We start from the raw sequence: 19,481 nt of genomic DNA, 5'->3' as shown, positions 1-19,481 counted from the left end.
ACTGGGAATGACTGGTCACTATGACACACACTGACTACCAGGGGGCAGACGCTCAATGCAGGAGCTGCCCTCTGGTGGTCAGTGTGCTCCCACATGGGGGAGCTCTGCTCAGCCATAAGCCAGGCCGATGGCTGCCAGTACAGCGGTGGTGGTGGGAGCCTCTCCTGCCTCCTCAGCAGCATTATGGATGTCCGACTGCAGATTAGGTCTGCTCCCCGCTGGCAAGTGGACATCCCCCGAGGGCTACCGGGCTGCCAGAGGGATGTCTGATTGCCAGCCTAGGCCCAATCCCCTGGGGAGCAGGCCTAAGCCAGCAGGTGGTCATCCCCTGAGGGGTCCCAGACTGCGAGAGGGCACAGGCCGGGCTGAGGGATGTCCCCCCCCCCCCCCCCCCAGTGCAGAAATTTTTGTGCACCGGGTCTCTAGTTTCTGTATAAGGAAGCTGCCTTAATCATTTAAATCTTGTCTTCTGGTTACCTACTTTTTTGTACTGCAATTCGAGATCTTGCAAGTTTTGAAGCATTATACATTTTAGTTCTTACTTAGCAGGTATGATCTAGTTACTTTGTAAAAGCTTTCTTAAACTGACTTACTGAAGTCAAATATAATCTACCCAAAAAGTCCTGACTCAAGTCTCTAGAGAAGGCTCTATAAACAGTGTTGAATCACTGAACTTATGTTCACTTGGTGTGAGACTTTGGTCTCTATCTTTTTCAGACCTTAGTTTCCTCATTTATGAAATGAGACAGGTGAGTCGATTCAGAGGTTTTAAGTCCATGTTTTTTAGATTAATAAGGTATTTTGAATAACTTTAGACTGAGGTGGATGCACTCTCTAGGTTAACTCTCTATTTTGCCACAGTTAATATCAAAACTTACTACCTTCTACCCATATACCACTTCCCTTTTTAGTCATCTGCATGACTTCTGACCAAGCAACTTTTATGGAGCCTCACAGCCATCAGGGCATGATGCTGAGACTCTGCCTGTTTATTTAAACTCTCTCACAACTTAGAAGATTGCCCTCATTCATTCACCTTCGCTATAACATGAACTATCAAAATTTCCACTCACTGGGATGAAAATAGGGAAACATACACGTGAAAAATAATAACAAGCTCCATGTTTCCTCCTTGAGAAAAGGTAAAGACTGTCCTATCTGGACATAAATATACCTGGGACAGTTTGCAAGCAGCTGCCTTTTATGTAGCTAAGACAGGTAAGATATCTAGAAGAGTCTTCATGGAATAAGATCTAATTCCTTGAACAGTCTACAGAGCTTACTTTTCCTGCCAAACAACAACAATAAAACCCAAACTCTCCGTCTTAATTCTTTAATACAAATTGAATACACAGTTGCCAGTAGATTATATGTAAGCTCTTTGAAGGTAGGACCTATTCGTTAGTTGTCGTTGTATCTCAATGACAATATCACACACATAATAGACACTCAATACATGTTTGTAGGTTGACTTACGGTAATAATTTTTTCTGCCACTATTTTTAAGTCCTCTGTGGCATCATACTCTCTCTTGCTTTTAGACCTCAAAGTGATATTTATTGCCTCTGACAGGCAGTCATTTTCTCCTTCTTTCTCCGATCTTCACCTGGTAACTCCATAGACACCTGGAATCCAAAAAAAACAAAAAACAAAAAAACAAGAACCTAGGTTGGAAGCATTCCTCTCCCTTTTAAATCTAGATTGCATAATTATGGTCATTATTTCCACTAGATTCTAAATCTTGTGAGTGCAGAAAATAAGCCTATTCCATTCCTTGCAGTACTCAGAATCCAGAACAGCCTTGATACAGTATAGGTACTAGAGTGTGTTAGCTAAATCCATGTTATAGAAAGAAGAAATCCTTGGATGCAGCTGGCCAGAGAAGGAAAGCTGGTAAAGAGATGATAAGAGGAAACAAAGACTCAACATTATTTATCAAGAAAGATAAAAACGTCTTAAAAAATCACTTGAAACTAATTACAAAATAATTGCTGAAAAATTAAACTGAAGAATCCACATGGGTCATAATCCTCAGCATTTTTTTTTTTTCTATGAATCGTTCCAAATAGGTAGGAACAAACTACCATTAGTTCAAGCAAGCATACTTTCTTCGGAGTCAATAAAAGGCATTAGAAAATATAAATTAATGGTTATCAAGGAGCACTTACACATGGCAAATACAGCATCAGATGATGACAATATACAATAGCTATATTCACATTCATAATGTATTGATTTCAGAGATTATAATGCACAAATGTTATCTGGTAATATTTGTTACTTCATAAAATATAAAGAAATAGAGTCGTGAAGGATGTCAGGAGGGTCAAATTCCAAAAATTAATACAAGGCATATGCGGGCTCCATAAACGATTTACTACAGTAAGAAGTGACTCAGTCTTAATATTATTTAAATTGAGTTCCCAAAGTTTAAATTCCTAAAGTTAGATTTCTAAATTCCTCAGGCAAAATTTCTCTTGCTGGGGGGTTATTAAATCAATTAACCTTGCAAAGGGAAGGTTAAAGGACTTCTGTAGGCTGCATTCTCACAGCAGAGAGAGAACAGGCAGCAGCCGAGTGAACTGCTGGGAGGGTTCAGGAAAGGCTCGCGCTAGCAGATGATCAGCTCTGCTCTTGCTAAAATTTGGCAAAGAAATACACTGTGGTTTCTTCAGATGACAGCATCATAATTCATTGAGCTCTCCCCTACCTTTTCACAAAAAGGCCAAAACCCCACAGGAAATGTGAGCACTGACATTTTCTACCCAGGATCACAAACTGACTCTTTTGCCAGAAATTGAAAACAATATAGCTAAAACAGTAAATACGCCGTGATGTGTTGAAAGAAATAGGCTGCTAGACTGGCCAGTGCCACAATCCATCATTTCTCTTTTAACTTCTAATGGATAGAAAGGTAAAAAATAAAATAAATATATTTGGATTGGCAGACATCCATGCAAGTATAATGAAAACCAAATAATGTTAAAGAATCCCTTTGCATTAATTTACAGATTATGCTCCCAAAGATTTACACTGAACCCTGTGCCTTTAATGGCGAGTTTGATTACACATTTCTAGCTGATTTCCAGGCAGTTAAAAGCTAGCTTAAGGGCCATCTAGAAGGCATGATTTCTTTTCTTTTCACAAAATGCTAAAGCTTCTTTATCATTCTGTATTCAGTCATGAACTCAGCTGCACAAGCCAAACGTAAAGATTTTATGGGGCCATCTATCACTGGAATTCGTGAACAGGAATACAAGTCTCCTCATGCAGACACAAAGGCACATTTCCATTTTTATGAATGAAAAGGAGCCTTGCATAAACATTCTTTATTTAAAGTTTTAAATGAAGGAAGCTGCAAAACAAAATGGGGGCATTTTGTTTTATATGTCAATATCTTATAAGAGTGGCAAAGTAAGGAATCTGGCTCCCACGATTCCCAAGGCAGCAGTATCTCCTTTGCATTAAGTACATAAATGAGATTTATGGCCACTGACCTAATCTTAGATGCCAAAACGTACAGCAGGAACAGCTTTCTGAAAAACTTAATTTAAAATTATGGTGTTAACAAAAGCACTTTAGGAAGCAGATAAGACCCCCAGCACACATGCACACACGCATCTGAGAGACATGGCTGCAGACAGGAGCCATGGCTATTTGCATAAAGCTTAGAAGGCATTTCAGAGATCATTCACACCTACAGGTTTTACTGTTTCTCCCTACCACCCTGGTGTTTATGAATTTCTAAATAAATACCTATCCTCAGAAGATGATTTCCATCACTAATAGTCATTTAACACAAGATATTCAGAGATTTGGGTTTTGGGGAGGCTTAGAATAAAAAATTAAATAAACATGCTAGTTCATTTTATGACACAAATCAGTTTCCCTACTAAGTACTAACTAAATTGGCACCTCGGAGAGAAAAAAAGGGTTGAGCAGCTGTCCTTATAACACTTTCTTCTCTGAATGAGAGAAAGGAGGTAGGATGCCACTAATCCACTGGTAACCACTTGGAGAATTTCCTGAGCACACTGAGTTTTGACCTTAAAAAGAAAGGAGGGGGGGGGGGGCAGGCTATGGGGGGATAAGGACACATATGTAATACCTTAATCAATAAAGAAAAAAATAAAAGTTTGGAAGGTAAAAAAAAAAAAAAAAGGAAGAAAAAACAGAAAAGAAAGAAAACAGTATATGAAACCTGTAATGACAGATGCCAAATCAACACTTTCCTTAAATAGTCCCATAAAACAGAGTTTCTCGAAAGAATAACATCCTGCAGAACAAAATGTCAAGTTAAAGAAACACATTATTTCCTTTCTTATTGGATTTTTAACAAGTGAACTATGCATAGTTAGAGGAGGTCAACATATAGCAACAAATGTTTTTTAAATGATTTCAAAAGCTTTTGCTCTTAAGTGCAGATTTGAAACACTAAAGTGTGCATTGCATGTATACAGAAATATGGTATCCCTGCAATGGGAAAACATGCAAATTTGTAACAAGTAACAAGACTGAAAGTATTTTGAAATTAAAATGCAGGATTAAAAAGAATACTAGGTTTTCTAAGTTATCTGATCATTCAATTCTAAATTCCTGTCTTAGTTTAGGTTCACCCCAAAAAAGGGTCTAGAATAAGAACTGGGATGTAGGTAATTTATCTGGTAGGAGAATCCCAGGAAGCAGAGTGAGGAGCCAGGGGAGTGAGACAGGAAGCAAAAGCCAGTTACACTACTGAGTTGGTTAATGGTCTGGGCAACCAAGGGTCAATTCTACTGGGGATTTTCTGAGGAGCTCTGGAGACTGTGCCTCAGAATTGCTCATCTGAAGGATGTCAGGATGGTGCACTGATTCACAGTATCCCGTCTCCCATTAGTTGAGGGTTGCTGCAGGTGGCAGTAACGCCCTCACCCTTGCAGGCTTCCCTGGCACAAGGCTGAGCAAGCTTCCTTGGCTTCAGCGAAAGCCCCGAGACAGAAGAATGGAGCAATGCACAGCTGAGTTTGTTAGAACTTTGTCAGTGTGCCCAGAACAGTTCGGCAGGCACTGGTTGCAGCTGGGATCAGAGGTGGGACGACAGCGTGGGATGAACTCAGGAAACCTCGTGCCTCAGATGCCAGGCCATTAAAAACGCTACCACGACATTACTTTGAATCAGTTCACAGCATGGAAATTAGTAAGTCTCTTCATAAATCTAAAGTTTTTACATTTTAAAACACATTATTATTCCTAAGTTTAAAAAATAACTGAAAAAAAATCTAATTTATAAAAATGTGTTCACATAACCAATCCAATTTTCCTTTCCAATTAACATTTTTTTTTTTTTGATATGTGAGTATGTGTGTACTTTCAGAAGAAATTAATGTTTGGATTAGGAAAACAAATAAATTTAAAGTATAAAGAAAAAAGAGAAGCAGTCAATGATAAGAGAAAGTTAAACTATCATCTAAATAGGCATTCATGACAACTAATTCTCACACTGTTTCTGCACTACATTACACATTACTTAAATAAAAAATAATATAATTTGATCCATTTTATTATTTTTTCTGAATAAAGAACAACAATCTGGTTTGGATTAATTTCACATTTTTCAACTGGTTATTTTGTCATCACGAACAAACACATTGTCTTAATTGTATTTTTAAAAAGACCATATATCATTGTGGGTACAATTGCTCAGGCCTTGGGGTCAGATGCCTATGCTTGAATTCCCACGCTACAACTTCTCAGAGGTGCAAAATGGCGAAAATGACAGTACTTACTAACATATTCAGTAACTGATACTTTAGCTCAAATTGTATAGTAGACATGAAGCCCTCAGAGAAGTATCAACCTCACAACTGCTCGGTAGCATCAGTGATCATTATTAATGTTGTTAACATTCTGCAAAAATTAGGAGGTTAAAAAGTCATAATAGCAAGTTTGTAAATATGTGTGTACTCATATGCAATAATGCAGCAAAGCAATGAAGGAGAAAAAGAGTACATAACTGAGTAAAATAAAAATTCAGTTTTGTGGAAGGGGCGTCGATGATTTCCAGATGGGGGGTGAAGTTTCATTTTGGTGTTGCTCCTCTGTTCCAGCAAGGATTTTATCTTCATTACAGTTCATCTCACATGAGCAGCTACCCATAAACAGCTTGTCTGAGGATGCCAAATGCTAAGAAGAAAGATTAGTGAGCAGGATTAAAAATGATGAATCAGGAAGCTAAAAAAAACACAAAACAGCTGAAATTGGATAATAAGGGCAATTTACATTTGCTCAAGATGTAATGCAAGAAGGAAATGCAAGAAGTTTATCCATCAGTAGGAAAACTCAATATCTAACAAAGGCAAACAAGATGATACTGGTGGCACAATGTGATCAATGACCAAAAGAGTTACACTGTAATAACAAAGAGTTAGGTGGATCAAAGAAAAGGAAAAAAATATCATATAGCTATTAAATGCAGATGAGACAAAGTGAAAAAGCATGAGTTAAAAAAAATTTTTTTAAATTAAAAATTCCAATAGGAAAATATACCATTTATGCAGTAGCATAGAAAGTCATATGTTAGCTCCATTAAAAATATAATACTATTAGTATAATAATAAAACTAATAAAATTATCTAATGTAGGATAAAGTATATCTATAATAATAAAAGGTTAATATGCTAATTAGACTGGACGTCATTCCGAACGTACTTCCGGATGAAGTTGGGGCTGGAGGAAAGCCCAGGTCGCGGGTGCCAGAGGGAAGCCAGTGCTGAGAACCAGGGGAAGGAAGGCCTACTCTTGCATGAATTTCATGCATCGGGCCTCTAGTGAATTAGTAAACTTAAAGCACTGGGCATATCTGTAAGAAAGCAAATGTGTGTTCAATCTCGGTTATATTTGTTGTTGTGTATTAGTTCAGTGGATCTAAACTACTGTAGGGATCTAATGAACATCAAATAGGCCATAGATGCCCTTTTTTAATTTTTCAAAATTCTCTAATTTTGAACTTAAAAGTGGAATGGAGAAGGATACTTATTTGAGATGCTGTAATTTCAGCTCTAAAAGAAACAATTTTTTAAAAAGATGAAAACTGTAAGGTTATCGTAAAGAACAATTTTCATCAGTTATTCCCAATGAATTATTGAATTTTTTTTTTGAAATTTTTACTATTTTGTTTATTGTTTTAAAAAAATTTTTTATTGTTGAAAGTAGTACATAGGCCCTCCTTTTTCCCCTATTAACCTCTTCCAACCTGCTCCCATCCTTTCCCTCCCCCAGGCCCTCACTACCCCATTGTCTGTGTCCACGGGTTATGCATATATGCATACAAGTTCATTGGTTGATCTCTTCCCATCCACGCTCCTCTGCCTTTCCTCTGAGGTTCAACAGTCTGTTCATGCTTCTATGACACTGGGTCTATTTTTGATAATCAGTTTATTTGGTTCATTAAATTCCACATATGAGTGAGATCATGTGATACTTACCTTTCTCTGACTGGCTTATTTTGCTCAGAATAATACTCTCCAGGTCCATCCATGCTGTTGCAAATGGTAAGAGTTCTTTATTTTTATGGCTGTATAGTATTCCATTGTGTAAATGTACCAACATTTGTTTTATCCACTTATCTGCTGATGGGCATTTAGGCTGTTTCCAATTTAGTTATTGCCAATTGTACTGCTATGAACACAGGGGTGCATATATTCAATTTGATGAGTGTTTCAGGTTTCTTAGGATATAGTCCGAGAAGTGGGATGATTAGGTCAAATGGGAGTTCCATTTTTAAATTCTTGAGGAAACTCCATACTGTTTCCCACAGAGCTGCACAAGTCTGCATTCCCACCAGCAGTGTGCTAGGGTTCCCATTTCTTCACAACATCGCTAACACTTGTCATTTGTTGATGACAGCCATAATGACAGGTGTGAGGTGATATCTCATTGTCACTTAGCATTAAATCTTCTAAACTATGAACATGGCTGTCTTTTCATTCATGTCTTTAATTTTTTTCAGCAATGTTTTGTAGTTCTCAGTGTATAAGTCTTTTATTTCCTTGGTTAAGTTTATTCCTAAATATTTGATTTTTTTAAGGCTATTGTAAATGGGACTGTTTTCTTAATTTCCTTTACAGACAGGTTTTTAAGTGTATATAAATGCAACTCAATTTTGTGCATTCATTTTATATCTTGAAACTCTGTTAAATTTTTTCATTAGTTCTAATGTTGTGTGTGTAATCCTTAAAGTTTTCTGCATATAAGATCATGTCATGTCCAATAAAAAAATTACATACTTCTTCCTTACTGATTTGAATGCCTTTTGTTTCTTCTTCTTGTCTAATTGCTTTGACTAAGACTTCTAGTACTGTGTTAATAGAAGCAGTGAAATAGAGCATCTTTCAATTGTTCCTAATCTTAGGGGGAAAACTGTCAGTTTTTCACCATTGAGTATAATAATAGCTATGGGCTTCCATCTATGGTTTTTAATATGTTAAGTTCATTTCCTTCTATTCTTAGTTTGATGAGTGTTTTCACCATACAAGCATGTTGAATTTTGTCAAATACCTTTTCTACATCAATTGAGAAAAATCATGTGGTTTTTGTCCTTTATTCTGTTATGTAGTATGTTATGTTAATTTTCATATGCTGAACCACCATTGCATTCCATGAATAAATCTCAGTTGGTCCTGGTGTATAATTCTTTTAATGTATTGTTGAGATCTGTTTGCTTATATTTGGGAAGGTCTTTATTTCTCCTTCCTTTACCTTTTGCATGCTTAAAAGTTACATAAATAAAATGTTGGTGTAAAACAAAAATGATTTTAAGAAATTTTCAAACAAATACTAAAAAAAGAAAAAAGAATAGTACTAGCAGACTAACATAAAAGATACTAAAAGGATATTAAGTCTTAATATGAACACTATTAACTGGAGTTAAATAATTACTTATTTCTTGAGAACAAATATTACAGTGAAATGAACAAACCAGAAATACATCAATGAGATTTGACAAATACATTATTATCATCCTAAAAGTTTCCTCATTTTTATTTTTGAAGGATATTTTTGCTAGGTACAGAATTCTAGGATGACAGTTATTTTCATAAAGCACTACCAAAGATGTGATTCTGTTGTTCTGGCTTTTTTTTTTTTTTCTCTTGAAAAATCATGTTTCATTCTAATAGTTCCTTCTTTGAAAATAGCCTCTTTCTAACACACTTTGGCTGTTTTGGGTTATCTTTGCCTTTTGTTTCCAGCAGTTTTATCAGCATATGCCTAAATAAGGTTATCTTTTTACTTTGTGTGTGGTTTATAAGACTTCTTGAATCTGGTATCTTGGTGTGTTTCATCAATTTTGTAAGTTCTCAGCCAATATCTTTTCAAATATTGCACTAAATATCCCATTATCCCTCTCCTCTCTTTTTGATACTCTAATTACATGTACTTTAAGCCTTTCCACTGTTTCTTTTTCCTTCACTTCTAATGTATATTTTCTATCTTTGTTTTTTCCTTATTTTTCATTCTGAGTATTTTCTTTTGGCCTCTCTTCCAATTTACTGAATAATAATCTACAGGTTTCCGGCAGGAGCCTTACCCCTTCCACACCTTATTCCAAACAACAAAGTTCACCACCACTATCTGCCATAAGAACAAAAGGACTACTCTTATTACTCTTAATCTGGGTTTATATCTATCACCACTGAAACCCAGGATTCTCAGTGCATCCTTATTCCATAAAGTCCAAACCCATTTCTATGGCCAGGGAGGCAACTTTCCCACCTTCTCCTTTATTTTATATATTTGATTAATTTCTCTGTCTCATTCCATAAAATAAAAGCCCCACGAAGGAAATGATTTTTTGGATGTTGAATTCACTATTGAATCCCCATTGTGTGAACAGTGTCAGGCATGAAGATGTAAACACTCAACAAATATGTTAAACGAATAAGTAGTATAACACTTCTCTTTTATTAAAAAAATCACCAAAGAGGAAGTTTAAAAAACACCAATCAGAAACTACAGTCTTTTTTAAAACAACAATAACAACAACAATAGGCTGCATAGGAGAGCATAACAACCCCCCCCCCAAAAAAAAAAAAAAAATTAAAGAAACAAAGGTAGCCAATTAGAGTTTGAAAGTAGATAAGGAAATCAGTTAACTGGGCCATTTTATTATCTTCTCCCAAACTAGTAAGTCTGTCACATATTCTCTTCCACTATCCGGTTTGATTCCCGACTCGCTGACACAGTGGTACATTGTTGCTACTACTGAACCCATGCATTTGGGACAGGAGTTAGTCAAGAAGCTCTTTAAATGTAGGTGAATCTGATGCCTGGTTTATTAATCTGCTCCACTGAACATTTGTAGCAGCAGTAATTCAGTGCTACTTACTGAAGGGCATAATCCATCTGACCCCCTAGTCATAGCATTGAGGTTTATGGAATTAGGTTGTAAAGCCCGCTACATGCTTGCTCCCTTTTACCAAACCAGTGTTCTCTCTTTGGCCTGAGGGCAAACATGGGGAGCAGGTGGGTGGGGCAGGAAATTGTGCTAAACCAAGTGTTGGTAAGTAAGTCATCCTGTATCTTCTTCCTTTGTTTCTTCTGTAAGAACATACTGAGGTGGGCAAAAGTAGGTTTATAGTTATTCATATGGAAAACAATACAATAATTAATAAATAACAATACAAGAATAAACTCTGTTTCGTGTACAAACACCTGTAAACCTACTTTCGCCCACGCCTGTATTTCTGAGGCGGCATGAAGACAGTGGCAGCATATCTCCATGGAGGGGATCTTCAAATTTAAACATGTTGCTAAGAGCGGTCAGAGCAAATTCCTGTGTACAGCATATTCGAGACGTGCCATTCAAATACTTTTAGTCATCACATACCTATTTTTTCACTTACTTCTAAAGGACCCTAATATGTCTCCTTCTACCTAAACTGTCAAAATGTTGTAGAATAACATTTACATATTTATCATGGAACTCACTATACCACTCTCTCACCTAGTTTTCTTAATCAAATATTTTAAAATTCAAAACTATATACCCATTGTATGAAGTAAAAAATTATAAGGAATTAAGCTTTTCTGTATTTTCCCCTTTATGTCTGCTTCCCCCAAAGAAACCAATGTTATCAGTCTGATTATTATATGCCCATCTTTTACTATGATCTTTCAAATATAACTAAATATATAAACTCCCTGCTTCCACCAGTATTTTTTAGAAAAACAGGATCATATCGTACACATCACTTTTCACCTGGAATCAATATTAAGGCCATAACTTCAGTCCAGATTAGCCAAACCAGTGATATGTGTCACTGTACTCATAATAATGATTACCTACAATAACTTTAATTATAGTTACACTGTAATTTGCCCATATTTGTAGTGCATTACATGTAGGCCTAACAGTTCTTTTAAAGAGAGTAGGTGCTCACAGGTATTTGTTGACAAGAAAAATAAAAGCACAGAGATGGTTTAATGTTGTAATTTTTTTCAGTATATTTGATATTTATGAAATAAAGCAAAATAAAATGAAAGAACCAAGAATGGGCTATGAGAAATACTGTTTTTAAGTTATAACTTCTAAAAATGTGAGCTTTTATAAGTATATAACATATGTAATTGTCCCATATTATTATTTCAGTTAAAAATAAAATTAAGTGCTAAGTGATAGTAGGATACATTAGTAAAATTGGGGCTAAATTTCTGTGAACCTTGTCTCTTTATAAATGCAATGGCTATGCCAATAATTAATTTGAAATATTGTTTATCATAAAGCTGCTTAAAAAATCTAAAACAACTACTATATAAAGAAGAAATAGCTTCTGAATAGTTAAAAATAAGTCTTGATTCTTCTGTAACGGTTATGCATTTTAATATGATCTTTTGGCTGATTTATGTAAAGCTTTGTATTTTTCATTTTCTCAAGCCTGTCATTGTAGTGATGTATGGTATATTTTAACATCAAGTTTGCCATGAGCAATAAAGTTAGGGCCTCAAAAGAAATTTTAATATATCTCCCCATTTTTAACCTGAAGCATACCATTTTACAGTTATTTTGTTTGGAATACCATGTTTAGTTGATATTCTTGACACACTCAGATAAATAATTTAAGATTTTAATAAGGAAAAATTTAAATAGGTTAAAAATTTAAGGGTTATTATATACAAAGTGAAAATCTTAGTTATAACAAATTTACACTAAAAAACCCTCTAAAGGTTGTATTTTACATTTCAGTGTGTTCAGGACATTTTTCTCCAACAACTAAGATAAAAGAAAAATAAAGAAAAAAATGACTTTCATTAAATGGTATGCAACATAAAATGAAAGCGCATGTCTATAAAATTCTGTAGAAAGAAAAAATGAAGTATGAAAATAATAATCAGTTAAATTCAAAAATTCTTATTGCAGAATGAATAGCTATTACAGAGAGCATGAAGATGAAAAAAGAATAATCCTCAATAAGTTTATAAACCTAGTAGACACAATAATTCCTTAAACAACTATAACATAAAGCTGATTAAGCTATCTGTCACAAGCACAGAAGAAACAAAGTGTTAGGGCAGGCCAGGGGTGTGGCTAAATGTGTAAGAATATTTGAATTCAATCGTGCATCCTGGGCAGGATGTAAACAGTTAAAAAATGGAAGAAGAAAGGAAGACAAAGAAGAAAGAATACGCTAAGGTAAGGCAGAAGAGAAGCAGAAGGCATTGTACGAGAATATCCAGTGTTTCTATATTACTGGAGAAAATAATACATGTAAGAGGAGTCTTGGGAGCAAGACTGAAAAAAAGATGTTAGGGCAACATATCAGATGGTTGTCCATTCATGGCTAAGCATCTTCTTTATTTAGAAAACAACATAACACTGTTATGGATTTTTATGCAGAAAGGAAAATAAATATGGCACTGGACTTTGGGTAATTATGATGTGTCAACATAGGTTCATCAACTGTAACAAATGTACCACTCTTGTGGGGGATGTTGATTATGGGGAGACTATGTTGTGTGTGGGCAGGTGTATATGGGAACTATACATTCTGCTCAATTTTGCTGTGTATCTGAAACTGCTCTAAAAAATAAAGTCTATTTTTAAAAATTTGCCTAAAATCAGCACAGGTCATACTGAAAAGTTGCTTTTAAAAAATAAGTTATAAAATAACCAATAAGAGTTAATGATAGTCTTCCTAATTGCCCAATAATGTTGAAACAATGAATATACTGAGAGCAAAAATGGTACAGCACTTTGGTGACATCCAATAGATTAAATCTGATTGGCTAAGTGACTGCTTTTTCATCCTTTTTCAAATGCTTCTGCACCATGATATTACTGGCAGACATAAGAGCAGGAAAGAGACAAAGAGGAAACAAACCATTGTGATCAAAGTAAAAAATGTCACAGAAGTGAGGGTGGTATATGAAGCAAAGGTTAAAAAAAAGAAAAAAGAAAAAGGCACATATCCTGCAGAGTATAGAGGACATGAATAGGATGTGTTAACAAAAAGTCAGGGTGAATCCTGAGTAACTTGACAATATAATGAACATGGCATCCACATTTCCCCAATTAATTAATGGTTCCATTAACTTTTTCTGATGATAAAAATGTAATGAGAAAAAGCAGGACATCATAATTGAGAAAATGCTATGTAATTTTTTTCATATGGAAATGGCAGCTTAGTAAACAGTATTCAAAAATGCTTTTTAAGAATTGTGTATATAATTAGATGTTCTGTAGTTGTCAGGCACTGGGGACACCTAAAAGATAAAAAGGGAAATGCACCATATTTATTCAGTGTCAGTAAAGATCCCACGTTAAACAAGTAACATTCTTTTATGTAAGGGAAAATGGGACTGTGAAAGCCAATGAAATACCAACACAAAGTGAATAACTAGCTACTTAGGTAGAGCAGAACATATAATGGCCAACATGTCTAAGCAAGAATTCAGTGGTTTTGATTTTCTGTGTGAGCACATGGCAGCCAATGTAGCACCTAAAGTGAGGTGCTCCTTTCAGCGGGTCTGAAGGATGTTTTGTTAGTATAGTTTCATTCTCTTGAGGGTTACTGGCTTTTTAGTAAAAGGTCACCAATAGTCATCTTCTGGCCCAATTCAATGACCTATTTCCAAACCTGTTTATCCTAACTTTTCTAGAAAAATGGCACCAACAACTATTCTCTACTTTTGGAAACTCTCTCAGGCTGAGATTTCTGGGGTTACCATTTTCTCTTTCTTTTGTCAATTTCCATTACCCCTCCTGATTCTTCACATTCCTTATTGTATAGGTAATTGTGGGCATGTCTCAAGGCTTGATGATAGAATGCTGAAGATGCAGAAGGCCTTTTCTAATCCCTTACATTTCAAGAAGCAGAACTTTTACAAAGGGTCTAATCCAGGTCTTTACCTTTTCCACATCTTTAAATTGACATTCTTCTGTATCTTGACAAACAATGTATTTAAAATAAAACTCCTGCCCTGGCTGGAGTGACTCAGTTGTTTGGAGTGTCATCCCGTGTACCAAAAGGTGACGGGTTCAATTCCAGGTCAAGGTACATATCCAGGTTGTGGGTTTGATCCAGGTCGGGGCATGTGTGGGAGACAATTCACTTTCCATCTTTTACTTGTACTTCTGTTCCCTTGGATGTTTTTGAAAAGCTTTTATTTCTCCTTTTCTTCTTTATTAAACTTTGCATGATAAAAATCCAATTCATCCTCAAGCCTTTCCCCTAAGCATTATGCACAACTATCTAATTCTTATTTTACTGGAAAATTTAATATTTGGTGATACCCTGTCTTGTCTTCTCCTTGATTAATATATATGTGATTCTCTTTTCAAACTCTTCAGAAATGTAATATCTTACAGTTAGGCCTTAATTATGCCTAATATAGAGCTCTTAAAACTATAAACATTTGCAAAATTCTTAGTTATCAACAGAAGGTCTAAAAAAGTCACTAATGATAAAATCATTTTTTATCTTTTCATCTGTTGTTATAATATTATATATATATTGAGCCAATGCACATATCATAATTGTCTCTTGAAATCACTGGGAATCTCAAGTTTACTTGCCTTGTCCTCCAAGTGCAATTCTAAAAAGCGTAGGTAAGCCACAGGTGCAAATGCATCAGCTGAATGTATGACTACTTCTGATGAATCTCTGAAATACAAAATTTTATAATGCATTTATTTACTACATAAATTGTGTCACTTCTGCTAGTGACCAGAAGAGATCAAAAATATCCTCATTTTGCATTTATTTCCACTAGTATACAATATTTAGTAATTAACATCTATTTTTAATCCAGTATTTAACTGAGAAAAGGGTCAAGAATAAACTTTCAAGAAAAATAAAAAAGCTTTTTATCTTTATGAGGACACAGTTCAATTTTCAGGTTCATTCAATGCTTTTTGAACGATTTTGAGACTTAAAACTCTTATTCAACTTTATTTTCAAAAATTTGCTTGGTATGGGCTAACCATCAAATAATAGTGCTTTATATTCATTATTCTTTTCATTATCATGAGGTAATACATTCAGTGTTTCACACAAAATCTCAATTATCCTTCACAAAAGCAGCACTGGTGATGATTTTAAGCTCTAGATGAACTCTTCACACTGCAATATCATTGCTATTAAAATTGATTGCCTGACATAGTAATTACCACATTCAGGTAAAATGGTATGAACTGCTTGCTGGCACCATATGGATACATGTAAATTAACTCAACTTTCATCAAAGATACCCTGTGAAGCACATGTGAATAACTAAGACTATGCATGAAGTTCTAATAACTAATTATTTTTATTGTTATTTATTAATAAAGCAATAGTGTTTTGCATTTTAGCTAAAATTTAAAAATAGAAATTCCTCATATTTCTTAAATGACTCGGGCACTAGTTCCACTGTTTATATTAACACATTGTTAGCATTTTACCAATTGCAGTACAGCAAAATTGTTACTTTATTTGACTCTGCAACTAATGTAAGATATTTTTGAATCAACTTGTGAAATGCAAAGTTATTTAGTGGCAATAGAAGAAACCTCAAAATACTTGGCTCCAAAATACTAAGTTTTTGTGGGCAAAATCTGTTTACTTTCCCCTTGAAATATCAGATATAGAGAAAAAAATGTTTTATGGAAATACAAAAGTCAACTACCATTCATGAACCTTTAGTATCAAATATGCATCTTGTTAGTGTTTAAGAAAATAAAAATGAAAAGGGCTTCTATGATATTAAAAAGAATCTTCTAATAGAAATAGAATCATTTAAGAGTCAGAATACTCCCAGGCCTTCACAGTCTCCATCAATCAGAAGTTGCCTCCAGGTATGATGTGCATTAGGAGAAAGAGAAAATAAAGAGAAGGCCCTCTTGCTTTCTACCACCTGTTCTTCCGGCCCCAACCTCTTGGTTTGTTAGCCCTACTTGTGCTGTTTTTCCATTTACTCCAAAGTGGCTTGTGCTGGCCCTTCACTTGCTCATCAATCAAATTTCAATTCCAATTCCTGTGTACAATCTCACTCTTACTCTAAATGTCAATCCCTTTGTTCCTGATAGCAGCCTTGGAAACTGACCCTGAGCCTTAATTATGCCTAACCTAATCGGCTTGGTTTTGATATCCTTGCTAATGGAATGCACCAAAACTATAATTAACCCAACCAATGTTGTCAGGAGAAAGGGTTTCAGCCCTTTCCTTCTCATGCAAGTTATCCCCACTGGAAATAGAAGGTTGACAGCAAATAGCTCAATTGATGTAACTACTCCATTCTGAATCAAGATTATCCATAGAAAATATATAACATTGTAATCATTTAACAAAGAGGAATATGATTTTTCTGTATTCCATAAAATTCGTAATTTCCAATTGACCAACATCATTTCACTCACACAAAGCCAGAGTCAACTTGGAAGGAACTAGATCTCAAATGAACAGTCTTTAGTTCCAAACAGAATAATGCCACTATTGCTCTTTTCTCTTTCATAAATTAACATCTGAAACTCAGCTTTCAAGGATCTCTGGTCTTCTTAACAGATCTCTGAAAAATAGCACAGAATCTGCTGGAATACGCTCAGAGTAACCCAGAAAATTAATACCACTTATGCCACAACAAAAATGTTTTCCAGTTGGCCTCCAACCTCCCCTCTTCCTACTAACAGAATTAACAAGTGTGCTCAATACCCCTTCTATAGCTGAAACTTCCCTGTAGTCACGAGCTGGCCATGTTCCCTTTTACTGATGTGGGTCAGCAGAATGAGGTCTCAGCCTCTGTACTCTGATGCCATGCTCCCAAGGTGTGAGGTCAGGCTATACCCCCTCACTTCAAAACAAACAAACAAACAAACAAACAAACAAAACCTGATATTATCCCTTGAGACTCAGCCATGGTCTGATTCCTACCTCTCCTCTAAAAAGACAACCGCACACTGATATTCCCTGTGATACACACCCTCACAGGCACTCCAGTGTTTCTCTGAGGCCTGCCCTGGCATCCTCAGACAGTGCTGTTTTCTCCTGCCCAAGCCTTGCTAATCCATTGACAGTCCTTTCACAGTACATCCACTACATTACAATCATGACTTTGTGCATTCGTCTTCCTGTTGTTCATCTTTGTCTGCCTGCCCTCCACCCCATCTCTTCCACTGGCTCAGTATACTGGTACTCATTAGACTTTTGTTAAATAAACAAATAAATGTACAGTCAAACTTTTTTAAGTGTCTTCACACTTACATACTATCTATTGAAACTATCACAGACCTACACTGGGTTTTCAAGTACTTATCTTCACAAAAATACATACTTTTGCTACACGCATACCACATGTATAAGTGTAATATATATATAATAACACCATATAGTATCTCTAGCATAATAAAAATAAAGCTTCACAGGTCTAAAAACTTAAATACAAGAAAAATAGTTCATAAGTTTAAATAAATTCCAGGTGATAACGAATAGATGTGAGAAGGCAGTAAGGAAAACACTTGATGCATCATCGCTGCTAAATGCCACATTATTATGCTCTGTGCTGAGCTGTGTCTTGAATGGGTAGAGAAGAAGAGTAGGTGGGGAGAATTTAGCCCTTCTTTCCTTCCTTCCTCCCTTCCTTTCTTCCCATTATTCCATCCATCCATCCATCCATCCATCCATCCATCCATCTACCCCATATGTAGCATCTCTGTAGCAGTAGTATAGTAATATTGATAACTCAAATGGAAATATGTGGTTGTACAAAATACTGACATTAAAACCATGTTTTCATTACAAAGGGAAGAAAATGATCATTTTTATTAACATTAGGATTTTAGTTTTTCTGATATTGCTACACATACATATTTGAAGTAAGAAGTAATAAGGGAGGAGGTTATTTATTTGAGTTCCTACAATTTTCCACTCCTCTTAAAGGTGAGGCTGTAATTCTTTACATAAAGGCTCCTCAGAAAAATAAAATTATTTTTGGATCTAAAAATTTGTATCTATCGGTGAGTAATCACATATTAATTGAATAAAAAGTGAATTATAAAATGTTCTAGTTCCAATTTTTAAGATTGTTATACCAGTCTTTCCTATAAGATTTTAAAAACATTAACTGTAATTTGGGGCAAAATGCATCTGATAATAAATAGCTAGAACAACCTGATTTCCCTAGATTTCTCATTATACAAAAGAGTCAATCTGTGTCTAAAAAAAAAAATCCCTAATTATAATCAAGTTATTTTTTCATGTAAAAGTTTAAGTTTTCTTCTTATAGGCGATTTTCCCCTTTTTATAAAAAAATTGAATCAGACATTTGAAATGGGATTCTTAATAATCAATTAGTTGTATGCTAATTACATTACATCAAATATAATAAGAAAATTTGTTAACTTTGTCCCAAAAGTGAATTCAATATTATTAATGGTCAACTGTTAACAAATAGTTACAGGACTAAACTTAAATCTTTTAATTATGTCATATAGAAAATTATCTCTAAATAAAATAGATTTCATTTATATGTGGTTTTAGAGTATGCAATGCATATTCACTTACAGCATCACATTTACCAGTAGCTATGTTAGGACATTTTCTATTTTATAGAGGATCAAAGGTTTTATATATAGATGAATTTTTTTTCCTTTTGAAACTAGGATATGTCCCAACCTAAAACTCTAGTTATAACCTAAAATTGGAATACATAAAAGTAAGGAAAATAGTATAGCCTATCTAATAAAGAGGTAGTATGCAAATTGACCATCACTCCAACACACAAGATGGCCACCGCATGTGGACACAAGATGGCCAGCATGGGAGGGCAGTTGTGGGCTATCAGGCCTTCAGGGGAGGGCAGTTAGGGGCAATTGGGCCAGCAGGGGAGCAGTTAGGTGTCGATCAGGCTGGCAGGGGAGTGGTTAGGGGCAATCAGGAAGGCAGGCAGGTGAGTGGTTGGGAGCCAGCAGTCCTGGATTGTGGGAGGGATGTCCGCATGTTGGTTTAGGCCCAATACCTGTGGGCAGTCAGACA

At 35.4% G+C, this 19,481-nt stretch overlaps 1 protein-coding gene across 3 annotated transcripts in view; it reads right to left on the bottom strand.

The window, feature by feature from the left end:
* Nucleotides 1–5,521: 5,521 nt before the first annotated feature.
* Nucleotides 5,522–19,481, bottom strand: part of DPH6 (diphthamine biosynthesis 6) — a gene marked incomplete at its 3' end in the record, with an annotated part of 188,884 nt that continues 174,924 nt past the window's right edge. For 2 of the 3 annotated variants that reach the window (XM_081107976.1, XM_081107977.1), the window contains exons 8-9: nucleotides 15,050–15,137; nucleotides 5,522–6,162 (exon numbers count right to left, since the gene is read on the bottom strand). In XM_081107976.1, the coding sequence (XP_080964102.1) occupies nucleotides 6,010–6,162; nucleotides 15,050–15,137 (241 nt within the window). Of the gene's footprint in view, nucleotides 6,163–13,683; nucleotides 13,738–15,049; nucleotides 15,138–19,481 lie in introns of those variants that run through there. The other variant, XM_081107978.1, reaches the window with a different exon arrangement.

This window comes from Myotis nattereri, assembly GCF_964212035.1.
Source record: "Myotis nattereri genome assembly, chromosome: 1".
In the NCBI taxonomy this organism is placed as follows: Eukaryota; Metazoa; Chordata; class Mammalia; order Chiroptera; family Vespertilionidae; genus Myotis; species Myotis nattereri.
This window is presented reverse-complemented; position numbering and strand designations above follow the sequence as displayed.